At 38.8% G+C, this 27658-nt stretch overlaps 1 protein-coding gene across 2 annotated transcripts; it reads right to left on the bottom strand.

Moving 5' to 3' along the window:
• Window positions 1-535: 535 nt before the first annotated feature.
• NUDT4 (nudix hydrolase 4) lies at window positions 536-27658 on the bottom strand. 2 transcript variants are annotated; one of them, XM_050323458.1, is made up of 5 exons: window positions 27310-27658; window positions 14129-14239; window positions 7640-7684; window positions 5229-5313; window positions 536-4182 (listed from the first exon to the last, which is right to left on the bottom strand). In XM_050323458.1, the coding sequence occupies exons 1-5, from the start codon at window positions 27406-27408 to the stop codon at window positions 3980-3982; spliced, it is 543 nt and encodes a 180-aa protein (XP_050179415.1). In that variant the 5' UTR covers window positions 27409-27658; the 3' UTR covers window positions 536-3979. The 2 variants fall into 2 exon arrangements, with proteins under 2 accessions (XP_050179415.1, XP_050179414.1); XM_050323457.1 differs by having other exon boundaries at window positions 5229-5316; window positions 27310-27625.

Raw genomic sequence — 27658 nt, 5'->3', positions numbered from 1 at the left:
GCAATTTCCAAGCTGGGGTGGGTATTAGACACATGTGCTAAGGGAAGAGGGAGTGTCACTTCAAGGAAAAGAAATCTATTCCTTGGAACAACACAAAATCATGCCTGGTTTGGGAAGATCCTGAGCAGCAAATGGTGGTAGACAGGGGGGGGATACTTGAGGCAAATACTGTCTTGTGACTCATTTGTTCCCACGTTGGTGGAAGGGAGGCACTGGGCTAGATGGACTTTTGGTTTGATCTGATGCAGCTGCTCTCACTGTTATTGTACAGATACTTAATACACATCCATGGTGTGACTGATATGCATGAAGATGGAGTAAGGAATTAGAAATCTCTTTGTTATGGGCAGCAGCTATACAGTGAGCTGTACAGTGAGCTAGGGCAGCAGTGCTGGGTAAGCCCATCACATGGCTCCTCCACCAGACGAAGTAAAGGACAAGGCAAGAAGTAGGAAATAGATAAAAATGAAGTTTAGATAGAAGACTTGCCCAAACACTTCTGTTGCAGTATTTTCAATGGAACAACTACATCATCCACAGGACTAATTTAGATTTTATTCTGGTATTTCTCAAATAGAAAAAGTCAAAATTCTTACATCAATCTTTAAAGAAAGTCCATGCAAGCAGGTCAAAATGTTTACAACTTAATTCCCCCCCCCACTTCCCTTCAGTTTTCACTTTGTAAACCAAATGTCTGCCCCTCACATTTTTTTCACAGCACATTGTTAACAGAATAATGCTAGGCTAAGTCAAGGGTGCAGTAAGCACCAAAATAAGTTTTCATTTGAGCAGCCTCTGCAATACCTCAGTATTTCTTGTGGTGTTTAAAGCACATCCATTTCACTTAATTCTGGCTCCACGGGATTTTGAACTTTAAGGCTTCTTTTTCTTTGATACCACCACAGTCTTAACTCATGAAGATCTCAAAACCTAACAGTCATGAAAAGCAGCGGTACAAAGTAGACTGACAATTGCAGATGACAACCTGTCTCTTCCCTTTCTCCTCAGGAGAACCCAATCTGGATACATTGTACAGAATTTATGGCATGAGAAAAATCCCAAATCTGCTCTGTATGCAATAGACTTGGCCCATCTAAATATTCATGTAAAACCAAAATGCTTCTACATTTAAATTGATAGGTAGTAGAAAAAACTGTAGCCTTCCTATTCTCATTTTTACACAGACCCTTTCTCTTGGAGTTGTCACATTTCATTAGTACTGAAGCCATACCACTGTCCCTTTACCACAGTTGTTCCCTGTAGCATAACTGAAATGTTTTCAGTTTACATTTCAATTCATAAAATGTTTATCTTTGAAAGGGAGTAGAAGTCAAGCTAAGCAGTACAGCTTCATTCTGAAGGTTGCATAGAGACTGAAGAGATTTATACAACAAATGCTGTTTAAAAAAAAAAAAGTCTGGCACTACTGAACAGCTCAAATGTGTGTGACCAAAAAAATAACCAAAATATTTATAGGCAATCAACTCTTGAGTTTGTTAGCAACAGCAATACTGTACATTTTACATTATTATCAAATACATAATTCAAGAGTTACAAAATAAGATCATGCATTACCACTAAATCTCATACAAGCTTGGATTGGTTTCATTCCCAGAATCTGAAATGGAGGCAAAGTGGTTTTTTTATGAATAAGAACTCAAAATTCTGGATTCTTGTTTTTGCTTTCACAGACTCAATATAATCTTGTTACAAGAAAACCTGTACAAATTTGCTCAATTTAAAGTGTTAAAATAACTACTGAACAAAAAAGTGAACATTAAAGTGATCAGAAAAGGGAGCTAAATGATTCACTCTTTTAAAGGCAGCTTCAGAGCCAGAGGTACCCTTCTACACCATGGGTATGATTTTAACAAAGATTAGCCACTCATCATGCTCAGCTCCACCTCCTCCTGTTTCACCGGACAAAACAGTGTATTTGATTAAGTTTAAAGTCGTGAGCTGAGCAAATGGTGTCCCAGTCTGGATTAGGTTCAGTGTAAAGCAGGCATACCCCTAAGTGCACTACTGAAATAGCAACACTCCTTCCCTGGCCCCCTCCTCACCTCTGAAAGGATGGATAAGCTGTTGGCAATACATCCACCTTTAGGTGCAGCTAAACAGTTGTGTGTTCTTTCCAGTTCTGGAAGTGACCTGCACCAGGAGCTAAGAGAGATGGAAAGGAGCGCCCTACCCGCTGTTTCAGAAGTCTTCAGCTTTGTGGCTCATGCCTCTTGCCAGTAGTATTTATGCCACTTCAAAAAGAGCAGCATTAAGAGATCAGATCATCTGTCTCCCTAGTTTCACTGCATTTACATATGGCACAAGATTGGTTTTCTAGGAATAACTTGTGGCAACAACATTTTTTTCCTAAAAAAGTGTAACAGCACAAAAAAATTCATAGCAGCATTTTACACAATTTGTGTTAAAAAAGTAGAAGTTAACCATTTGTGTATTGAGTAACAAAAGGTTTAAATTACATTTATTTTCCATTTTACACTCACTATTTACTAGGTGGGCTATTTACAAAAGTTCAAATGTTATATAAGAGAATGAGCTTTACCCAGAATTAACTTCACATGTGAGGTAGTGGTCTACCTCAACCTCTGTTTTGGCTGGATATAAAGGAGGTACAGTTGGGTTTAGATTCTAGAAAAAATGCAGAAGTAGGAAGTTCATGTGAATTAGATTGTGTTCTTGTAGAAGAAACCATGCGCACGCACACATATATGGAGAGAGAAATCCTATGGTAAAAACATTAAGACCAACAGTGGATTTAATTTTCATCTTGATGGCTGAAGAAGAAAAAATAATTGAGAACAGGGTAGTTGTCAGCTGTACCTCATTTATTCCAACTAACTTTTTATCAAGAGGCCAGCTTTTAGTTGAAGAATCTAAAGAAATTGATGTTAAAAGAGTAGAGCTGAATGATTTAATAATTAACTTAAAATTGGGGTTTTCAGCACATCCACCCTCTGAATAAGACAAAGGAGTATTATTTCCCTACTAGTGGAATAAGTATCAACACACCTGTCCCAAGCCCTGGAGGTAGCACTATGAGCTCCTTGCAGGGTAAGACACCTCAACACATGCTTTGCTAACAGACACCTCTGTAACCTAATGGTGCCCCCTGGCTAAGTCTTACTTTCTTCCAAACATTTTTAAATTGTAACAAACTGCAGGAACACTACATAAGATGCTTCTAAGTGAAGATTAGAAGTTTTTGGAACCTGCAGTGTAATTATACCCTGAACAAAACATGTATCAATATTAAAAGTTAAAAAAGAGGGTGGAAGAGGGATCTACAATGCTTTTTCACACAAGTCCTCTGACAGTTCATCAGTTGACCACGTGATGAAACGAAAAGTATAGTGGATACTTTTGGTAGCTGCAAGACAAAGTTATTATTCCTGCTCTAGTTATACATTACATGAAGATTGCATAGGACAAGGCAACCTTTCGGATAACTGAGGCAAGCAGTGCTTAGTGTCGGTATCCTTTGCTCTTGACAGGCTGAATGTGGTTTAGTGCTTTATTGTAGTCACCCTTATGCATCTCTGCCTTCAGCACATCCATTTACCCAATTACTGCCAGCTTAAGATCCTGTCACTTCATCTGTGGATACCAAATAAGAGTTTAGTATAAGACTATTTGCTCAAGCTTTAACTACTGACTAAAACTCACAAGTCTTAAATAAGCTGAACACCACTGAGATGCATATTTTATTTTAGCAGACATGGAAATTTATATACTCAAATTTTTTTTTTAATGGCCTATTAAGGCATCTTAAAAAAATCCCTATATGGCTTTGGTTTGCTGAAATACTATTTTACATTGTTAAAAAAGAAAAACATGTTCAAATAAATTTGACATGATGACACATTCACATATTTCACTTAGAACTGACAATTATACAGATGCCTACATGTGATCACAGATGTCTCCCGATGTGATGACATGAATGAAAAGGTAATCCAAATATTTATCTCACAGTAGAGGGCAACCCAGAAGTCTGTGCAGAAGTGACATATAAGGAGTTATTATCTGAAAGAGGGGAAACCCCAGAGTTTCCATTGGTGGGTGAACAGCTCAGTTTCAGTTTTTCCAAATACTCTGCATGAACAGGCTTGTGACACTGAAGGACCTTGATTGCATCTTCTACTTTAAACCATTCTCTTTTCCTTCCTGAATGAGGAAGAACAGAGTTACAAAGTTTAAACAGCACCATTGGTTACTATCTAATCATTCCCTTTTTCTCAGTTCTTTGGAAGCTGAGGTTGTCAGGCAAAAAGAGAATGAAAAGACCAGGAAAGAACTGATGAATGCAAGAGATTCACTCAAGCTTACTAAAATGCAATTCATAATAAAGCCTTTGAGATAACACTCTTGAAGAAGATGCTGGACAGAAATTTATATGACCGTTCATATGCTCCAAAAGCCACATCTAGTAATTAGAGAAAAGGATGATATAATTTAAATTACTTGATACTGCCTTCTTACATTGTCATGCCTAGCAGAAAACCAGTCTTTAGACTGAACATTGCATGCATGAAGTTACAGAAGAATGGGTTGGTCTGATTTCAAAAGAGTGTTTCATACTCAAAAATCTCCATATATATCCATGTATGGAGTTACTGAGGTTAGCGTAAGTTTTAGAAAATAATATACCTTATACCAGAAATATGTTTATGTTATAAAGTTTCAAGACTTAATCCTACTATGATCATCCTAGGACCATCTTTTTTTTTTTAAAGTCAGTCCTTCAAAATTCAAGGCCTCTGAAAATACTTATAGACAAGGTCAAGGATAGTATTATTAAAAGTGGGATTAATTCTATCTTTCATTTGGTCTTACAGCATTACAGGTGAACATATATAAACTGCTTGTTTAAGATCAAGCATATCAGACAGCAACACATTCTACTTTTTAAGGAAAAAACAACAGTATAGTATTTGGCCTTTAAAAAAATTACAAGCTGTGTCCCGAACTAATAATGACATTTATTCCATCCTAATACTTAGAATACTCTAATGTAACATAAGAGTAACACAATGTGTTGGAAGCAACCCTAGTTATATGTGTACTTAAGAGTGGAAGAACAGCATTCAATAACTTCAGTTTCTAGAATAGAATTAGTATTCTCCCCAGATTATACAAGTCGCTTTGGAAAAATGAAAGAAGTCTGCTTAATACATTTTTAAGTGTAGCATGAGGACAGAGAATTAATTTACCTATATTAACTGAATCCTCCCAGTCTTCCAGTATTTCCGTCACAGTAAGAACATAAACATACGTCCTATGCTTCCGATCCTGGTTCTGCTTGAATATTAGAAGTAGAAGTTTTAATTCTCAGCAAAATAACTTACAGGTTTACCACAACTATAAGATTAAAAATTACTTACCTGAAAAGGATACTTGCCAGCAAACCTGGCTTTTGACTAAACAAGCATCTGTACTGACAAGACCCAAAGTGATGGGAAAACAAAAGTTTTATTTGAAACATCTATTCTGTTCTACTAGGCTAAAAAACCCCAACCAAGCCAAAGACAACACAATTTCAAAGCTTGTGAAGTTGTGACCAAAGTATGTTTTGGTCATCCAGGTCATCTACACAATGCTGGCTATAAGGTTTCACTCAGTAAGGGAGGCAAATTAAATAGCCTGTGCTTGCACTCGCAACAAATGCAAAAATCATTACCACCTGCTCATTTGACACATGTGCCACAATCGTGGCACTAACACCTCTTCAGAAGGCACATGTGTTTTGCATAAGGCAGGTCAAACAGGCTGACAGAGCTGGTCTGCTCAGGGCAAGGCTGATGTTCTGCAGCCAAGTAAATGGACATTACTCCCTGCTAGCTCCAAAGCAGGCTAGTGGCAGTGTTTGAGGTGCTGCCTGACTAATCAAACCATCCTTCTACTTGGAAAAGGGCCAAGCTCCTAAAAAACTGAGGAACATCTACAATTACAACTATATTAAGAACCAAGAGATGTTATAGCCTAGCTCCCCTTACAGATGGTTGTATCCTTGTGCTTCTATTTGTTCCTATTTTTTTCACTACAAGCTCAATATAGTTCTAGACTGTTGTGCTTTACTAGGAAATAAAAATTTTAGGTGAGTTCTTTGTTAGTATCACTATTACATGGAATAGATACATCTATACCATGTATTCTTTCTGGCTGCAATTCCAGAATAGAAGGATTCAGCAGCAGCACTGATTTCCATCTTTACTTAGTTCCATCCCCAGGTCACAAGGTGTGGCCCCCTCAATGGTACTAAAAACTGTTTGTGGGGCCATGTTGTGAAACTGAAGTAGGGCCTTGATTTAAATTAGAAGTAACCTAAAAAAGTGACACAACCCAGATTTTTCTCTCTTCTGGTCTAGCTGGTGGCTGATGCCTTCAGAAGAACACAGAGCTGAATTACCACTGAATCACCATCCTTTGCAGCCTCTGTTTTAAGGCAACAACATGATAGATATCCTCAGGTTTTGAGCTGGGAAGTGGAGAATACTTCTGTAGACTGACCAGCAGAGTTAAAACACAGACAAGTTTTTAATGTGTAGGACCCATCCAGTTGTACTCAAACACAAAACACATCAGAAAAAAGGTGAGTGCTACTAACTACAAACAGGATCTTCTTCAGTTGTGTCATGGCTTCCATACTTCTCACAATGGAACACCTATATCGCTGTATATTTCAGACAGGAAATCCCTGTCAGGAATACACTACTTCTGAAAGCTGGGTGAAGATTTGTACCTAACTAAGGGAATTCCACTTTTAACATTCAGCACAACATAATAACACTGGATGTATTAGAAGCTGAAGATTACTAACACCAGTCTACTTCTGTCTAGAACCTGAGCAGAAGTGGGCAACACTAACACTAAAAGAGTTCTATCTAACGTGCATCCTCAATAGTTCCAAATCTGATGTTTACACTATGAAATAGAAGTTTTGAACTACATAATTTGCTGAAGGTTAGATTTATTTGTTATCCAAAGCCTTAGCCTTTTTAGTGAATCAAATCCACAGAGGTGCTTCGTATACAGACCCATCAATTTAGCTGTGTGAAAGTTAGGGTTAAATGACTTCAGCAAAATCTAACCAGGGAGGAAAAGTCAAAAGAGCGCCCCAAAGAAGGCAAGTGTGATATTTTAGAAATCCTAAAGCTATCAATGTTGTTGCTTTGCTGGTGTTTTTGTTTATTTTATTTGGTTTTTTGTTTGTTTGTTTTTTCATCTAGGTGTCGTCCAAGTACTAATTTAATCTTTCCAGTAAAGGTACAAAATGACCTGAGATGAGCTCAGTTGGTTAGAGCATAGTGCTAATAGTACCATGGTTGTGAGGTTGATCCCTGTATGGGCCATTCAGTTATGAGCTGAACTCAAGAATCCTTTTAGGTCCCTTACAACTCAGAATATTCTGTGATTCTGAGAAACTGGTATAAGTAGTTTGAACTCTTCCTATTCAAATCTTCACACATCATGTAACAACTGCAGTCAGTCACCTGTCTAATGTAGCATGTCCAGTAGCACTGCAAAATTATAGGAAGGTAATACTTATAAACTTAAGTTTATCAATTTTCACAAAAACCCACAAACTCCCATTGTTTTTTAAATCTTAAAAGAAATAGCTCACCTCAAATATCCCAAGTAGTCTGCCTAGCTTTCCCTTTACTCCAGCCTACAAAACAAACAGGAAAAAGCATTAGCATGAGGTATTAATTCAAAAAACTAAAATATCAGTACCATTCTTCTACATTAGCATGCTCCTCCTTATTAGGGTTATTTAGGGAAGTGTTTTAACTAGATAGCGCTGCAGTGCTTCTGAAGTTTCTAGATTCAGAGTACTTATGAGTAGTAGGGTACAAAAGCTTGTCCTAATGAGTGGATCAAAGAATGAATAAATCTTTCAAGTTTTCCATCCAGACCAAAATACTGTATTACTTAGCACATTCTTTGTGTAGTATATATTATTAAATATATAAATGATATTCAATACTGAAATAATCCAGGAAAGTAGATAGGACAAAAAACTTATGTACAAGTCTTCAAAATACAATAACAAATTAAACTGTAGGTAATTGCATGGATCTTGCAGCATAATGACTTCATGTGTGCTGGTTTTCATATAAAAGTGTAGCTTTTGGCATGTAATTTGAAATCCAAATTTATAACCCTTATTCTCTATATTATTGAACTCTTTTTCTATCTAGTAATATTACAAAAGTCTTTAAAGTCAGAGTTTTACTCCAGCATTTTAAAACAATCCCTGTGTGTATCAGCCTGTGCTTAGTGATTTTTATCAATCCAGTTCAGATGGTCATTACTTTCTATTAAGATTCTAAGGTTTGCTTTTCCAAAAGTAATATATAATGCCTCTTCCAACACACATAGCTTATGATCTTCCATTATTCTAAACAAAACTCAGTCCATATGCCTGAGACACAAAGGCATATGTTGCCTACTGGCAGACAAAGCCATATTTAGATTTTTTTGACTTGTTGTATAACCAATATTTAAAATAGGGCTTCCTAGCACTAAGATGACATTTTCTAATCTTCAGTCTTTGCTTCCAGCTTTAGCCAGAGACAATTATTGATGTCTTACATCTTTATATAAAAGGACCATATGGATCTTAATTACATTTTAATGAGAACCTCTGACAAATAACTGGACAGGCTTTAGCAATAAGTCTAATCAAAGTATTACAAGTGAATGTTTACTGTGACTGTCTTTTTAAAGAAAGCAGATGGCTGGTGTTATTTATTAAGCTGTTTTGATAAAGGAAGTCTGATCTCAGCCTGTGCAACTCATCAAGCATTTTGTTAATCTAGAGCAAGAGCTAGACGAGAAGTTAATGCAAAACTACATATAATATTCTATTTGTCAGCTGTGATAACCTGTTAGAGCTCATGAAGCTGAAATACATAACTAGACCTGCTGGATAAGTGATTAGGCAGCACATTAATTAGAAAAGTGGCAGGCCCTTATTTTGGTCTGAAAGAGTAAGCTTTGCAACAACAGGTACCAAAAACTGCTTGTGCTTTACACTGGGTAATGAAACATCACTTATAAGCCTAAAGGAACATGCTGAGGAAGTGTAAGTTTCACTGACGAGTCCTAATTTCCTCAACATTGGAGTACCTTTTAAAAAAGAGAAGCAGAACCTAAAAGACTACAAACTTATGCTTCTGTTCTCAATTTTTGCTTTTCTTCTCATTCAGCACTATCTAGAATTATTATATCCTTCACTTTGCCACAATGTAGAAATCTGAACAACTAGAAAAAGCAATTTCCCATTATCCTATTCTATCAAAAGTACACATGAATCCACGTGATTAGTGTTTCTTTAATACTTCAGCTGTCCAAGTGTGCAGCTTTAGCTGTACAAGTTTTGTAACTTCATTTATTTCCTGAAGTTGCAGCAGAGAACAAGATTGTTTAATATACTTAAATATATGGCACAGGAGCAGGATAGTGAGGCAAGTACAGACTCTGAAGTTTCTCAAATGTTAAAATAAGCTTTTCCAAGTACTAGGAAACTGCACTGAAGGAGACTATGCTCCAGCAGAGGGAGAAAAAGAAATGACTCCTCACCTCAAACCCAAATAACTGCCTCCCCAGTCCATGATCCCAACCTCCCCTCAAACTTTTAATATTCTTTAACTCTTTTAGAAGTCCTGGCCAAGGCCTTATTTATGTTACAAAGATTTTTGAAGGCAGGTCTATGGCAACAGGATTGTGGAACGACAAAATCTCATCAACACACAGAGTAGGGCTTCTCTGAGCTGCTAAGTGAGAGTCTGACAATTAGTATTTAACACATGGCAAAACTACCACAACCAGCTAAGTTTATCAATACGGAACAACTGTCATAGAGAAGTTTTTTCAATTTATTAGCACCCCATAGTCACAATGTGAATTTATCAGTGTTACTCTAAGTGTAATTTATTTAACAGTTTCTCCTTTCTCCCTCCAAGGAAATCAGTTGTTTAAACAAATACTGTTTGAGTATTTGTTTGAGTATACTTGTTTGAGTATTAGCTGAGTAATTCGGAATGAAGTGATTAGAAGCACTCCATTACACTGAGTGTAAAAACTCCCAAAGCTTGTAACGAAGCTCTGGTGCAACCACGTGTTGCTATATAAGGGTGATTACTGTCACTGATGTCTAGTTACTCTCTAGTCAAGGATACATGCTTCCAAAATGTAGCATTGTTCCTGCAAACAGCAGTGTCTTCTGAAAACCTCTACACACCTACAAGTGTAAAAAGGTAGTAATTAGAAGTCCCATGACTATCTTCATAGTTTTAAAAGTACCTTAAATTTGACAGTGATCTTTTAAGTGGTTTTGCTAACAAAAACATTTCCTTCAAGTTCTTATCGTAATATCATTCCTTCAAAATGTGTCAAAACTAAGTGCCAGAGGACCAAGAAACACTTCAGCTTTATCCTCAGAATGTCAAATGAAGTTCCCCATTTCCCACTGGTAAGCTTCTAATCCAATGCATTGGTTAAGTTCTAGACCTGGAAGCATTTTGCTTCTCATAAAAACATACTTCTTCCTCTGGTCTTTATGTACTCATGGCTGTTAAAATATGGCTCTTCAAGTAAACAGAACCTATAGGCTGTTATAAGTGTGTAAGGAAGTCTGAACTTCAGGAGAAAAGCCTGAAAACCCCCCAGCGCTTCTTCTGACAGACAAGCTCTTAAAATGTAAGTGCTACACTTCCCCAGAACAATTACCTAAGGAAGTCTAACTACTATGGAAATAAGACCTCAGATCTGAATTTTATGCATGTATTTTAGCATTAGTTTAAATCCGGCCACAAGAGGGAAAACTATCTACTTCATCCCATAATCTTTCTGGCCTGGAGGTCATTCCTGCTGGCAGCTCTAGAGGTACAGCACTCTCAGAATTGTGTCAGACTTGCCTTTTTCCTGTAGATGGAGCAAGAGTCATGCTGCAGTTTAATTTTTAAGCTAACAGTCTACCAGGGCAGAAAGCTGTTTAAAATCTGAAAGATTTGAGTTATTTTTAACTCTGGGATGTGTCGGACAGTACTTTAATGGCTACACTCCTGAAAGCACAGTGCAAGACTATTCCTGCTCCTTTTTATATAGTCTTATAAAACAAAGTGTTTCACTGTATCTGCCATGATCTTTCAGCTGAAAAGGTGCTTTATTAATTTATTTCCTGAAGTGTCTACGTAGTCCTACTCTTTAGCATCCAATAATTTTTTAAATATCAGATGCTCACTGAAGCCTATTCCTCTATTTCTCATGAGAGGTCTTAGATAATATTACTGCCATTTTCATTGTTGCACCAGATTAACCTTCAGGATCAGCCTCTTCTTCTCAAAAGCTATATTCACACAGGTCAGGAAATTGCATATTTTCTAGAGGGCATTTCAATGTATTACTAAGTACAAACAAAGCACGAGTCTGTTTTTTGTGAGATGGAGCAAGAAAGGGAGTGAGAGGGTGCTCCTCCATTGACAAGGCTGGACATCATCAGCTTGCCACTCATTTTTGTCATTTTTCTTTGAACAGTGCATGTGCTTACTTTTATCTTTCATGCTATGCAATTAAAGACTAAGCTCCAAATTCATTAACAGTAGATCCTCATTTAGAAAAGGTTTAATACATTTAATACCCTGGGATTGCTTTATACTGTAACTTGATTTTCGTACTTTGCTTTCGGGTTTGTAAATGTTTATTTTATCTAGATAATTAAAATAGTCTGTCAAGTTCCCGTAACCTATGAAATGTCAGACAAACTTAAATGAAACATACTAAATATTCAGTAGAGCTAAAACCCCATATCACTAACATGAACAGAACTTAAGGATAAAACAAAAATCCAGAGTCATGTACACAGGGAGACTATGAAACAACTGATTACAAAGATCTTTGCTTGGGTTTTAAAACAAAGATTTTAAATACACTACTGTTGGTGTCAAAACAAGGGATATTTAGAGCCAGTAGGTTATCAGCACTCCTACCGTTCAGAAATGCCATTATAATGCTATGATTTTATCCATTTAAATAAATTAATAGAAAATAATGCTTAGTTTGTGCATGACCTAATACTGAAGAAACATTTCAAACGAGTGCCAATGTGTGTTCTTTGAAGTTTATTCATTCACAAAACTCTTAACAGTTCACTGTACTGTAACCAGCTTGCCAGGTGACATTGACCTCAGTATAAAAATAGAAAGGACATTTATCTCTAGAAAGGTCAGTATGAATTTCCATGGCTCAAAACCCTAAATAAACCTGTTTTTAATTTAAATATGGCACTTTGCAATCTTGTGAAAGCACTTAAGATTCAAGAATATGTAGTTCAAGAATATGTAGTTCAAGAATATTTTAATTTAAGGCATGAGCTTTTAAGGCTGATCAGCTACACAAGCTATTAAACCCCAGAAACTACGAAAGTGTAGAACAAATGTCACCAAATGATTTTTGCTTATTAAAGCCCCTAGCCTTTGAAAAGTCTTTATGCATTTGGAAGCACAGCTCAAAGCTGAACGTAGCAGGCAACTTTGTGTCATACTCCGGAATATCATAAGAAGTATAGTCCCTTCAAGATCATCCCTTCTTCACCATCAAAGAGAAAAACCCAAATGTATGACTACAGTTCAGTCAGCTCTTGTTTGACATGGAGTTGAGACTTCACTGTCCCTCATCTTGGGCTATGCCTTAGGTCAGATCAGCAATTAAAACTACCAGTGTTCACAAGAACCCTGAGCACAGGACTGTGCTTTTTAATCCCACCCATGAACTCGTGGCACTAGGAAGTGCCAGGAGTTTCCCAAGAGGTGCTACTACTGCTTAGAAGCCTAAATGTTTGCTGACTCATTCCTGGAATCTTTCCTCCTTTGCTCTTTTCAAATGGACTGCCTTGTAACTGAGTATGTCTTGTGTAGGTCCAAATTGGCTCCTCCAGCAGAACTGAACACTGTCCAGAACAACTTTGATCCAGTGCTTATTTATGCTTTAACCTTGCAGCATGAAGGCTGCTCAGAGCACTGAATAGTGAACTAGTCTGTTCCCTGTGTAAGATGGGAGGAGGGTCACTGAATCACAGTTCAGAGATCTCATTTTGACACTGAGTAGCAGGCAGCATTTGGTGCAAGTCACACCTACATCAAGTTCCTAAGCCACGACAAGAGAACCAGTCTTAAGGCTAAGCAAACCAAACCACTAGATAGCACAGCTAATAAAAAAAATCATTCCACATATTAATTAGCAAGAACAGTAATGTATTTTGTGAATAGCAGTAGTCAAACTGGGATGAGAAAACTCTTTAAGACTAGTAGAAATCCTGTAGTTCACTCACTTACCAGGATGCATCCCCCTTTCTGCAAAATCTTGTACCTCCTATTTACAAGCATGACATTCTGATTTTTCTTTCAGTTTTACTTGGCTTAAAGTAACATTTAACATTTTTGAGAGTTTTCCTAGGAAAAATAAATAGCAAATGAAACCCCAGAATTTTGAATTTGAAATTTCAGCATTGTACTGGAGTGGGAAACTGCCTGAATTCATCACAACTTAAAGCTCTGTTTTGCCTAGGTGTAGGAGCAGAGATAGAAAGGCAAACTATGGTGCTTTCTTTATAGATAAACAGTCTTAAATGTATGAATTCTCAACTGCTCAGATAGATCAGCTTCTAATCTGCTTAGTTTGGAATGTCCTCAAGGGTCTGTTTATTTCTTTCTTATGCAGCTACACATTGATGGTTAGTGCACCTTCAGTCCATTCTAGAAGAGCTACGAGTCAAACATTTTCTTTACAAATACAGAAATGTTACACTACTAGAATATGTCATTTGGCATAAAGTCACAGTTCCACTTCCATTAAGTGTTTTTATAAAGGCAGACAGAAATTTAGCTATGAAATGAAAGAGTGCTAGGAAGCAAGCTAAGTTAATTAGTTCACCTCAGCACACTATACCCCAGTTCTAATACAAAACTGCAGCTCTTTGAATTTGACAACCACATAGGTCTTAATCAAATACTGGATAAAGGAGGTAGTTCCCTCTTCCTTCTTTGTTGCCATCTGAAGACAGCAGTAGGAAAAAGCAGCTGGATTTTTTGCTTTGTTTTGTTTTTGTTACCTCTTCATACACCTCTCTCACGGCTGCTCCCCCTGGCTCTTCTTCTGGCTCCATTCCTCCACCCGGTACAATCCACTGATCTGGGTATCGGCTACTGCTTACCAACAGCACCTATAAATAATTGCAAGTGACTGTTAAATACAGCTCACAAGTCAGGAATATTGCTAATATCTGCTTTTCCAGCAATACACTTATGCACCTATCTAGATGGATTACAGACTTTAGAAATGAAACATAATAGGCAACCAGGAGTTGTAAAAAAAAGGTGAAACAATTAACATCCAGTCTTTTTAAAACAACTTAGACAAGACAACGTCATTGCAATCTCTTTGTACAAACACTTTCATTGGATGCTTAGACACAATGTGAAGAATACAGAAGACAATACACATAGGAATGAAGGCATACAACAAAAATCTAGTAAAAACTCTCCAATACTGAGCAAGTATTCAGATCATATAGATGGTAAAGTGAGCAAATTAATATATTTTCGTCACATAGAAATGAAACTAATACTTGTGGAATGGTATCTTTTAGATTAAAAAAAAAGGGCTTCTGAAAATATTTCTAATTTTTAGTCTGAAACAAGCTTCCTTTTAAGTTACTGAAGTGTTATGTTAGTATGACATGCCTACAATGTTGCATAACTGAAATACAAGGAGAGCACTTCATTGGCCTTTGTCCAATTTGGCTTCTTTTAAACATTTATGTAAGAGGAAAAGCCACAACACATTGAATTTGATTTTTAAATTTAATAACAATTTTTTCCCAAGATACTTTAATTTCACTTAATTTGACTCTAACTTGGTCCTATCCTTGATATGCACTAATTTAAAACCCCCTGTCTATAGGACCTGTCCTTCATAATATTCAGAGCTGAAAAGATTTTATCTACCTGTCCAGCAAACTGAATTTGGAGTAATTTTGCAATAGAAGTTGATGAAAATAAAGACCTTGATTCAGGACCACATGGAAATAAACCGTTTAACAGTATTTGAGTCACATCCCAATTAGTAAGTCATAGTCATCTGTGTAGTTGAACACTTCATGTTCTATAGAATACTTACATAAAACCTACCCTGAAGTCAAAGGACAATTGTGGGGAGTACAAGGGCAGGGTCAGTGCTCAAATCTTTAACAGCAATTAAAAGACTAGCAACAAGAACCTCAGACTAAAGGTTAAAGTTTTAACTGGTGCCAGAAGACTGAAGTGACAGTCTCAGTCCTCACCAACTACCCTTATGGACTTTAAACTTATCCCCTGCTGGATTAAGTAGGAAAATGACTCCCTGATGACAGCAACAGTGAAATGATTACTACTTATACTATGTGCCTTTGGCACTCATGGAAAATAGGTTGTAGGTTCACCTACAGGAACTGGGGAGTGTAATTAAGATGACTGCATACTTTGTGAATGCAGCAATGGCTGTGCATACTGAGGTGCACCTGGAAGAGCCTTATCTGATAGGTACCATCTTGTAATGTTTACCTTATGTGCAGTCAAGATTAGTCCTACTCTGAAGGATTCTCCACTGTACTAATTTCCCCCAAAATTTTTTCCTATGCTAAATAAGGAACACAGCGGTTAGTACAGAAGCATTCTTAGCACATGATCTAAGTGTTCATTTTTTTTTCAGTCAACTCAGATACTTTATTATCTAAAAACCTAGAAATAGTCAGCAAAGCAACAAGGTTAGACACAAATACAACTCAACTTGATCTTCATGCCAAAGGTTTTGATTTCCTAGGATCCTTTGACATTAACAAAAGATTTCCCAAGCATACACAGCTCTACTAAATGTAATTTTAGAAAAAAAAAGTTGAACATGTAGATGAAGCACCTATATCACTACAAAGAACCCCATGTTAGCAGTACTTAAAGAATAGTTGTAAAAACTAAGTTATGAATTCACTTATGGGAGTCCAGATAAAAGCATTACATATTTTCTGCTGATGAAGCTTGCACTCCAGTCATGTGAGAGCTAGCAACAATAACTAAAGAAAGGACAATTATATCACATTAAGTCATTCCCAGCTTGGAAGAACAGTTTTAAATCAGCATTCATTGTTTAGTTAAGGTTAAACATAAAATTCTTAATTGCTACTACGGGATAAATCAGGTTTCTCATTCTGGCAGTGTAGCATAAAGCCAGAAATCTTTTATGCGTTTATATATAGTAGTTGACTACTGCTAATATGATCAACAGACTATCAAGCTGTGCTTGTACATCTATTAGCTTTAAATTACCCTTTTAAAAAGCAGAAACAAATAGATCTAGCAAGTAATCAACATTAAAATACATTACCTCTTGTAGATAGGCTCTACAGCTACATATACAATGAACTCCCAAGCATTACAGCCTGGAAATTCATTTTAGTAACTATCCAAATCTCCACTAACCCTGGAACTGAAGCATTTTCTCAAGCATCTTTCCCTCGATGCTTTATTCTCCTAATGCTTTTACAGAATCCAAGGGAGCACACTAAGATATATCCTTGAGATCTTCATATGCACAATCTTTTTCACCCATTAACATTAATCACATGATAATGCCACCAGGACATGAGGCATCCATCCTGGGGTACGCTATCAAAAACATACTCGGTGGTAATCAGATTCTGCAAATGCTGAGAGCTGACAGCTAGCAGTTGCAAGATTGTGTAATAAGGCTGAAAAGCACTCCACACAGATTCTTTCAGACATAGTATCAAGCAGTCTTGCAATCACTTCCATGTTTTCGGTATGTTGTTTTTCATTCCATGTAGTGAATGTAGTTTTCAGGTCTTTCCATCAGTAAGTCTCCAGAAGAGACATCCTGAATTACTCGGCTGAAATACAAATGTCACTTAACTATGAAGACAAAGAGCCATGGTTCGTTAACAATGCACTCACGTGCCAAGAGGGTGCAAAAATCAGCAGCAAAAATCCAGCAGTTCATCTTCCCTTAATAAAAGATATAATTTTCCATAATGCTGCCAAGTGAGGATGTAAAGCTGCAAAATTCAGCAAAGAGGAAACAAAAGAAAAATTCTTCCACTACGTGTTATAGCCAAATTTCACCTTGCTTTCAAGTCCAGGAATAGCAATGACCTTTGAGTGCAGTGAGGAGGAGTAACTGCTAGCTCACCTACTCATAATAAGCACCTATCAATACACATAACCATGGTATGGTTAACCAAAAACCCAAAGGTAATTACAGTGCAGGTGGCATCATGGAACTTGGTCCCTATAAATGCTAAGCCTGCAGACAAACAACTAAAAATTTCTAAAGATGCAAAAGTTTTGGCTTGTTTAGTGTTCTCAAGTCAAAAACGCTTGTGAAACAGTTAGCAGCCCTATATTCCAGAAGACCAAAATGGCAACAGCTCATAGTAGTACAAACTACAACCACAAGCTACTTCTCATTATATTTGTTTTCCCTATTAAGCACTAGAGAAGTAGAAAACAGTTTAAATTTATATAAAATATCATTGTTTTCTATCTTCCTCAACTGTAAGACACTATAGCCTACAAAAATAATTGTATTAAAAAACAATTTACATAAAAACCCATGGTTTAAGTTGAAAGTTGCTAGAGAGAACACCCCCCACCCCAGCTGGATTCTTTTGACTTCCAAACAAAGTCATCCACCACCTGAAGTAAAAGGAAAAACAAGCTTACAGTTGAAAACACATCATTCCAATTCCACAATAACTAATTCATCATTAGATATAAGTTCTCTACTCCCAGCCTAATCACATCTATCCTTCTCTTCCTCACTGCACACCCCATTTTTTCCCCCTCAAATCACACTTACTAGCTATGTCCAGCTTGCTGTTTGAATTACCTAATGGAGAGAGGCAAGCCTGCCTTTCTTTATCGTAAAGCTGGCAGTCAAAAGGAATAATGTTCAAGAGAAAAAGAATCAACCCCTCGCTCCCAAAGGACCACTGAGCATGTGCGACTCAGCTGCAAAGAACACCGTGTTGCTCAGGTGTACTACTAAACACTGCACAGAGAGGGAAAGGAAAAAGCACGCACTTTAAGGCATTAAAAGGTACATCTCAGGTACAAAATAGTGTCAAAATCCTGTAGATGTACGGTATGTTTTCACAGTCATCAGAAGCATTAAGAGGAGAAAACATCCAGGCCTACTCTGAAAAAAAAAAAAATAGGACCCATTCTGATGCAAGTTAATATAATCCAACTTAGCACACTCAGTGTGGAAACTTAGCCTACCTGGTTGGTCTGCTAAAGTTACAAGCATCTGAAAGAGTCAGAAAGACGGTTTAATCCAAATACAGCCAAAAGGTCAGTCAACCCCTATGATTTGTTTTAAAATGGCCATAAACAGATGCTCAGGGAAGAATACAAACAGTAAGTATTTTATTATTCTCTAACACTTTCAACCTCCGATTGTTTTCAGCTTAGGAGCTTCCTAAGAAGCACTGGGAAACTACTTTGAATGCTGCAACACAGGAACACTATTGAGAAGCAAGGAAAAGCACCTCTTACAAACACTGGATCACACTTGCAGAATTCACTGTATAAATTTTTAGGTAAAAGCACACATCTTGAATTCGAGAGCATATGTCAACCTGCTACTGTAGTTAAAAGATTTCCTTTATCTAACACTTTTTGCTATTTTAAGAATCACTGCCTCAGTAGTTCTGAAACAGTTTCTCAGTTTCACTATAGGCTAATGTGGTATCCTTGTCCTAGAATGCCATTGCCTCTTTTTGGATTCCAGAAGGTTGAAAAATGAAATAGAGCTTTACAGCTTGCTATAGCAATGCCACACAGACAGCATTTAGTAGGGAACATTTGCCTTCCTAAAAATATTCTCAGTAGAGGGACTGCTTATAGTCCTCATTTATTACTGCAAAAGTTTTCAAAATTACTTTTTAAACCTGGAAATACAATGTGCACAAAGTTATTGTAAACTAGTAAAAACCCTTTAGGATCAGATTTGACAGCATTTTAAAATCCGAGACTGCAACATCTTTACTTTCTCCCTTACAATGGCACAATGAGCTCAGGAAGCTGATCTGGCTGAAAACTGATTGTCCATTAAAGCTCAGTTTCCAGCCTGTGCACACAACACTGATCAGGACACAGCCATTCAAGGGTCAGCGCTGCACAAACTGGGGAGAAAGGCACAACTGCAGCTACCCCATTTCAGATCAGCCTAAGCCAGTTCAAGAGCCTCTAGCAAAGTACTTCAAAGATGACAGACTGAAAAACAGTTCCCAGCTACGACAGAGGTTAAAAAGATAATTTAGTCTCAATGAACAGGAACTGGCAAAACAGCAGAGGAGTGACTAACTAGTAATAGTTTAATTCTGTAACTCTCATTAACTTGAGCACAACATTGGGAACACATCCCAGAAAACTGGGTTCTGCCTACACAATATATTAAAATCTGAAATATCCTCCCAACTTTACTTAAAGATCACTTTTCAAAGTAGCAGCACAATGCTTGGACATCAATCAGTGCAACTTTACCCCCACTCTGAAGAGGAATTAGAACAAAATACAGATATAATTTTATAATACTTCAAAATTAGATCTGGAAATTAATTCTCCCTTGAGATCTCCTGAATTTAAGGCTATATGACAATAAAGAGAGAAACATCAGTCTTTTTTGGAAGGTTTTGATTTCAACTTGCAATTAAAATTATATTATTTTAAAATGTTTAATTCATATTAAATTCACATATTTAGCTAACATGTTAAAGTGATTTAGAATTTGAGTACCTTCCTCTGGTTTTTTAAAGTACTTTGTTTTGTTCTTTGGCTAAAGTGTTCATATCAGGAATAGACAGCACTATACTACTACGGCATGCCAGTCAGAACACATTTCCTCTCATCAGCAAACACTCAAATCACCTTTAACATTAGATCTCCCCCTAAGCTTTAGCATGCTTTGGAGAATCAGATATGACAGGTCTCATGGTGTGATGAAGGGTGCAGATCTTGCACCCAGAGATATGGCAAAAGGAGATTCCTGGCTGAAAAAAACCACCAAAACTCCTGCAAACAAACAAGAAAATTCCCACAAGTGCCTATAAGAGAAGTTTTACTTATCACGCTGGGCCAATTTACTTGCAAATCCACTTTACTTGCTAATACAGACCAAGGGAGAAAACACATAATGTAGCAGAGGTAGAGCTAAAACTCATATTGCTGTCCGTTCCTTTTAACTTGAAACCATGGCCTGATCTTGAGCAGGAGAACTGGGCTTTACTGGTTACTCAGCAACATAATCTGTTTGACTAAGGGATCAGCTTCCCAGCACTTGTCAGAAACAAGAGCTACAAATCTTTGAGAATGGTTCAGCTACAGGTAAAGACATGACAAGGTTATTTCTTGACAAGTACAAGTTATCTTTTCTGTCTTTGAGATACTTAAAAAACCCCCATACAACTCTGAAGACAAAAATTTGGTTTAAAGTATTTACATTTATAGGACTGGTTTCACTGAAGTGCTTAAGCACTAAGTCAGAAAGCCACTGAATTAAAATAAGCTTTTCAAGTGTTCTACAAACAAGACTGGAAAAAGTACACATCAACCTATGGTCTGTGAACTCACATCTACAAAAGATGTTTAAGGACATACATCTACAACTCCTACCTAGACATACATATGTATATATGTGAGTGTATATAAGCATACATATCTCTAGCTATGATTTTAATATATTTCTGAAGAAGCTGGCCACTCTGCTATTTCACAGAAACTGGTGGGAAAAAAATTCCACAGAAATGTGGAAGTTTTGAGAACCATCGAGTCAACTGCAGCAATTCAAACAGAAACCAGTTTAAATCCTCTAAGTAAACTTAGGATGGTGCATGTAAGCTATAAGCATATTTTCCTCAAGTATCTAAACACAAATATTACTTGTTTTAAAGTGATAGCATCTTCTAAACAGGGCAAAAAGTGTTTTGTTGCAGGACATCTTAGCCTGATGTTAGACAGCTACAGCCATGTTTCCCACTTTGGGCAACTATCCACCCCATTAAACACATCCGTATGGCATAGACAAGTAATACCATAGGTATAGGGAAAAAAAAAATTGGCGTTTCACAATAAAAATGGGTCATGGTTGACTGATTTCAGTATCTGAAGATGCACGAATGAAGAACAAAGCTTTCTGCCATGGCGGACAGATGAATTCCCACAACTGTGCCAAACTTACAGACTTCCACTGCTGCAAGGAGTTGCAGTTTGTCTAAAAATATTCCAACATGACAGCAAGGTGCATATGCAATGCCTGCAGAAAGCTGTTTTTCTGTAGAAGTAATAAAAACAAGTGTCTTGTATCTTAAGTTGGTTACCTGATATAAATCCAGCCATAGCAACCTAACATTCTACTTTTCTTAACATTAACGTGAGCTTTAGCCACTGCAGAACCCCATATGAGCCTGTGGGGACACCATAAGCAGACACTGTCTCTGTAGACAGTAAAGAGCCATTTTGGAAGCTGTTTATAGGTCATGATTTTCCAAGCTATACCCCTTGCTATACCCATACAACACACAGATCATAGATTCATAGGGTGGTTTGGGTTGGAAGGGACCTTTAAAGATCATCCAAGATCATGCAGTAGTTCCAACCCCCCTGCCACAGGCAGGGACACCTTCCACTAGGCCATATTGCTCATCCCACATGACTGATGATGTCCAAATATCAAGAAATGCTAAGGAAGATATAAGGCAGCAATTATCCTATGTCAATTACTCCTCCTATATGTTAGCAGTGCAGGGACATGGAACAAGTAAAAACCACGGTGCATTTGAAGTGCATATCGATATGGGTATTCTCTGGTATTTTAAAATACGCCTATATTCTATTAGACAATCACAGTGCAAGGTAGGTAATCCATATCACTATGGAGACCATGCCAGCCTTAAATATCATGCCATAATCATACCCTATGTTATTTTAAAGCACACATTATTTGTGTGTTTACACTGGAGAGCTTACACAGAAGGATGAAGAAACCAAATGAAAAATTCCAAGCAAGGAATAGAATATCTTTCATCCCTATGCAAGTTTATTTACAATAATTCCTAGAACAGCTCATTTTGCCAGAGTAGCCAAGTCATACCTCTGTGCCCTGGTTTATGGATCAGATTGCATTACAACAGGTCTTCCCGGTTTTCAGACAATTTAGACCAATGCACATAAAAATAACATTTTACTTTTTTCTTTATCCTTTAATAAAGGAGCTACAATACTAGGAAGCCTATAATTTTTAACTCAGGCAATAGTTGTCATGCACGTGTATGCCTTGCTACAGGGGAAAAAAATAAATCTATATTTCCCATAAGTGTACAACAATAAATTTTTCCTCACTACCGTCTCAATAGTAAAAGAAAACGATTGCCATCTGTTTTCATCTCATGTACAAGGCTGAACAACAAAGGCAAAATTAAAAATTGAAAAGCTTGAAGACTTTTTTTTTGCATATCAAATTATTTTAGGTCTGCCACTAGCAACTGCTGGCTGAACACTAAAGTAGGGCTTTTGATACCATACTTGATTATATAAAGCAGTGTTACAGATGCCAAAATAATTAGAATGCACTCAAGGTTTATATTCAAGATAAAAATAACTGCTCATTTATTTGTATAAGTAAGATGTAGCTGATGGGGGGAAAAAATTAAATTAGCTTTAAAAATGATTTCAGTTATCCAAATTACTAGAAAAATTATGTTTATTACTATTTGTTCTGGTTGCTTTAAAGGCTTAACTTGTTCTCTGCTTTGAGAGGCAAGAATTTCCTTGTCTACCCTCTGCCCAGACTCTAAGACAGCAGCATTTTATGTAAAACCACTGTTTGCAGAACACTGAATGCATAAGCAATTCCAACCCATGGAAGCAGTTGGTCCTCACAGTACCAAGAGGGTCCTGCAGGATTATTCTACAGCTGCTATCCACTCCCAGTTGCTCAAGAGAAACTTGCATTTCCTCATACACTGATCCACGAGCCCATCCCAGCCTGCTGAATACCATCAGCTTTTTGCACACACCTAACAGCTTCTTGTTTGTTCAAAAGCCTGCAGCCCCCACGCACTTCATGCCCACAATAGCCTTATTTCATTTTTTCATGGGATTTCTCCTGCTTCATTTCCGGGATTTTTTTTTTTTTCCTTCATTTGAAGGGCAGATAATGCCTGCAATTACTGTTTTACTTCCATTAAGAACAACAAAAAGAGCCAGCATTTAAGCTCATATCCAGTCATCTTGCTCTCTCTTCAGCCCAAATGACAGCACTGAGACCAAAACAGGCAACACTTTAATGACAGCAGTCTAAGAGATGTCCTATAACACTCAAAAAATCCCAAAGCTACTGACCACGTTACTTGACTTTTTGGGCTTCCTCTAGGATATTTTTCTTTTTAAATCATACATTATCACACCATGAAGGCTACAAAATCTAAACCAAACTGGACTGTACAAAAGTGTTGCATATGGAGGCACTTGAAGAAACAGGAAGGGAGGACTTTCACAGTGGTGCACCTGAACAACCATCAATCATTTCAGGTACATACTTTCAGCTGCAATACCAGTCTCAAGACAAAGCAGAAGCTCTTGACAGGTTGCAGGACTGCGGGCAAGACCAGTTTCCAGCCTGTAACACTCAAGAGAACTGACTCAACAATTTTAAGTCTAGAAGCAAAGACTGTTGGTAAGTCTAATTAGACAGGGTAGTGTAGCCAGAGAGTAGGAGTTCAGTGGCTGTATTTAAAACTGTAGGAACCACCAGACTGAATTTTGCCTCAGTAGTATTCTACAGCCCACTTATGTTTCAAATTAAGAAATAAAGAAGCAAACAGAAAACAAATATAAATAGATGCATAATAATAATAAAATAAACAGATGTACAATGGAATGTAAAAGATGGGTTTGGTCAAACCCATCCCTTGCTACCACAGTTTTTCAATTGACATGTTACTTCACTGTCCACAAAACTCAGCTGTAACACTGGCATCAGCAAAGATACAAAAGTAGCATAAGAAGCGCAATATAGTTAGAAAATGGACCAAGAAGCCATAACAAGCAGATTTTGACAGATAAACAATAGAGACATTAAATGTTTTAGTAACTTGCCCAATTTTTGTCAATGAGTATAAAAAGCTGTTAGTGAAAATGTGGGTCTCTAAATTGAGAGGCAGTACCTGTAAGTCATGATATCAACAGAGGATATCACGCTGAAGTTGCAAAAGAAGGATCACATTCAGTTAAGAACAACATACTGTGAATTTCTGGTGCAAGTTGAGAATTCACAAAGTGGGAACAAGTTACTTAGATATCCCAAGTAGGCACAAGATGACTACATGACAGCTTTACTATCATGACAAAGATGGGTCCTATTAAAATTTTTTTTCTGCTACAGCTAGAGAAGTATTAGTAACCTTTTACACAATACAGTGAGATCCCATCTAAAGTGACCACAAGCGTTGCCCACATTAAAAAAAATGTTTGTCAAACTGAAGGAGATGCAAGACTTACCATGATTATCAAAAGAGAAAACTGGTTTTAAGAGAAGAGGTTTTAAGACTTCAAGTTCATAAAAAATGCTAAGAAAGGAATGACTCCTGTCTACAGATATGTCAGAAAGCTAAGTGTAAGAAAGAAGGAAAAGGAGCTAAAGCATAGGCACAACTGGATACAGACTGGCCTTTCAGCCACTCAGAATGGAAGCAGAAAGACAGGTTAATTCTAGGATTTGTATCAGAAGATTGCTGTAGATACTCATTCCTCCAGAGAGAAACTAATCAGCTGAAAAGTAGAACAAGAGCTACTGAGTCTTGCAGACAGTATCTCTAGTTTAAAACAAACAAACAAACAACACAAAAAACTTGGGATTTGGATTTCTTGATTTTAGGACTCTTAAAAAGAAATATATTGCTAAAATTTGCTTTCAGTTGTCTGTTCTATTTTCTCTCGTCTACTGTCAAGCAACTATTTGCTTATGGGGTAGTAATCCTTTAAGTCAAAACAACTACAAAATCCATTGCCCTGTGGTTCTCCTCCTCTCAGCCCCCAACAGCTTCTGCAGCAGTCTCCTGTTCCCCTTTTGTCCCAGTCACCCAGGTACCACATTTGTGTTCCTTCACACTGGAAGTCACCCTGCACTTTAAGTCCCTGGAGATGCAGGTCAGACAAAAATCAGTGGTATAATCTCTAGAGATGTAGAAAGGAAGCACTGAAGACGCTTACATTGAGTTTGAAATAGACCTACACAGAAACTTACCAGGACAACAGTGTTCAAGAACATACAAGCAAGCCTTATCCAGCCAATATGGGGAACGTGGCTGGTGATTCAAGTTAATCACAAACAGCAGTCAGGCATCAAACTTCTAAGGAATAGATTCTGTACTGATACAGGTGAAGCTAGCAATTGGGAAACAGCTACTAAGCAAGTTCAAGCTGTTGTCACTGCTTGTTTGGAAATAACTCGTCAGAAAGCAGTTTGAACTGTTTCTACGCACTTAATCTATGTCCTAAATCTGACTTGGTGTTATCCCATTTAGTTCACCCTTGAGTGTGTCTACTTCCATGATGCCAAAGCCCAGCCTCAGGCCAGCCATACATGTACTCCATCCACAATACTACAAAGGACTCTAATCTGGTAAGTGTCAGCACCCACTCTTACAGCCCAGCAAAGCTGCTGCTATCATCCTTAGCCTCAAAGATGTTATTACACACAGCAGTATTTAGAAGCAGCCAGTGATCTCATGTGGATGTAAGACTGAAAGAGAATAAACATGAAGTTGCATCAGGAAATGAAGAATGAATGGAAATCACTGACAAAAGTGACCTCAACAATGAATTTCCAACTTCAGTTGGTGCAAGAAAGCTGTTACAGTGGCTGAGGTGTTGGAACTCCAAATAAGTCTGAGCTGGAGCAGCATCCAAAAATAAATACTAAAGTCACATAAACGGGGAAGCATGCTGGAGTGTCAGAAACCAAAGTAAAGCTAGACCAATAGCAAAACCTTGCAAGATTCCTGCTGAGGGCCTTTCTCCCTTATAATATTAGAAAAAGCTGATCAGCATGGTCCCAAGGCTGTATGTATACCACACAGGGAATGGCATATACTAGAACACCATAGAGATTTTTTGCCTAAACACAAATGTTTGTATTTTGAGATCAGGCCTCTCCCTGCTGCATTGCATTGCTTAGTAGACGTTTAAACAAGACACTTGCTGTATTGGCAGCTTGGGGAGGACACCAGCATCTTCCGGCACATAGATAAACGGGAGAAAAAAAGCCCAAACCCTAACCTTTGTAGTTATTTCAATAGCTACTAAAGAAGAAAATGAAAACAGAAATCAGAAAATGGTATGCTTCCAGCCTGAGACACATCTACAAAGGAATTGTGCAATGAAACCATCAGCCGAGTTCCCAGATAACGGGCAGTGCCATTGACCTTGGCTCGGAACACGGGGCAACTTTGTTGCCACCTCCCCATTCTGCTGCAACATAAAATCCCGGGCAAGTGCTGCCTCCTACAACCAAACACGCAACACCACTCCTCCGACTCCCGAGCATCTTGACAAAATGCTTCCAAGCCCTATTTTATTCTCTTGATGGTAAAACAGAGTTTTCCAAGCACAACCTTTTTTATTACCCTACCCCATTCGGGCCAGAGGGCTCGCCTTCAGGGTGACACACCAGCCCTGCCCTCCACACGCCATTATACATTAACCGGTGTTCCGCGCGTTGCGGGCACACAAAGGATAACCCCGACGTTCCAGTCAGTGTCGTGTCGTGTCGTGTGTCCCGTCCCGGGAGCTGCCCCTCCCTCTCTGCTCTCCCTCCCCGCCGAGGGGCGCCGGGGCCGTGCACGTGGGCGCGCCCCGCCGCCCCAAGATGGTGGGCGAGAGGCGCGCCCGCCCCGCCCCCGGCACGGCACGGACCGGACCGCGCGGCGACCGCCCGCCGCTGGCCCCGGCCGGCAGGGACCCGCACGGCCCCGGCGTGTCGCCCCCTTGCCCGCCTCGGGGCGGAGGGAGCCTCGGCATGACCGTGTGCGCAGGGGATGTCCCCCGTGAGGCGCCCGCGCCCTCCGGCCAGACAAAGGGACGCGGCCCCAGTGGGTCCGGCCGGTGGCGGCGGAACGGGAACATGGCCCGGGCCGGGAGCGGCGCCCCCCGCCCCACGTGCGCGGCGGCTCGGCGGGCTCACCTCGTCCTCCCGCTCGCTGCGGAAGCACAGGCACGCCGCCCGCTTCTTGTAGCCCTCCCGGTCGTATGTCCGCGTCTGGTTCGGCTTGAATTTCATCATAGAGGCGGTGACACGCCGGCTGCCCCCGGCCGCCGCTGCCGCCGCCACGGCTCCTCTCTGCGAGCGCCGCCGCCGCCGCCGCGCCCCGGGACACCGGCGCGGGCCCCCCGCTCGGGAGCGGGGCAGGAGGCAGGCCAGTCCCAGCTGCCAAGCTGCTGTCACCACAGCGCCGCACCGCCGCCGCCACCGACGCCGCTGCTGGCACTGCCGCCACCCCGGGAGCCGCGCCGCGCCATGGAGGCTCCCCCGG

Source organism: Myiozetetes cayanensis, unplaced genomic scaffold, assembly GCF_022539395.1.
Source record: "Myiozetetes cayanensis isolate MyiCay16 unplaced genomic scaffold, myiCay2020 scf3, whole genome shotgun sequence".
Taxonomy (NCBI): Eukaryota; Metazoa; Chordata; class Aves; order Passeriformes; family Tyrannidae; genus Myiozetetes; species Myiozetetes cayanensis.
The sequence above is the reverse complement of the archived record's forward strand: the minus strand, read 5'-3'. Positions and strand labels throughout refer to the sequence as shown.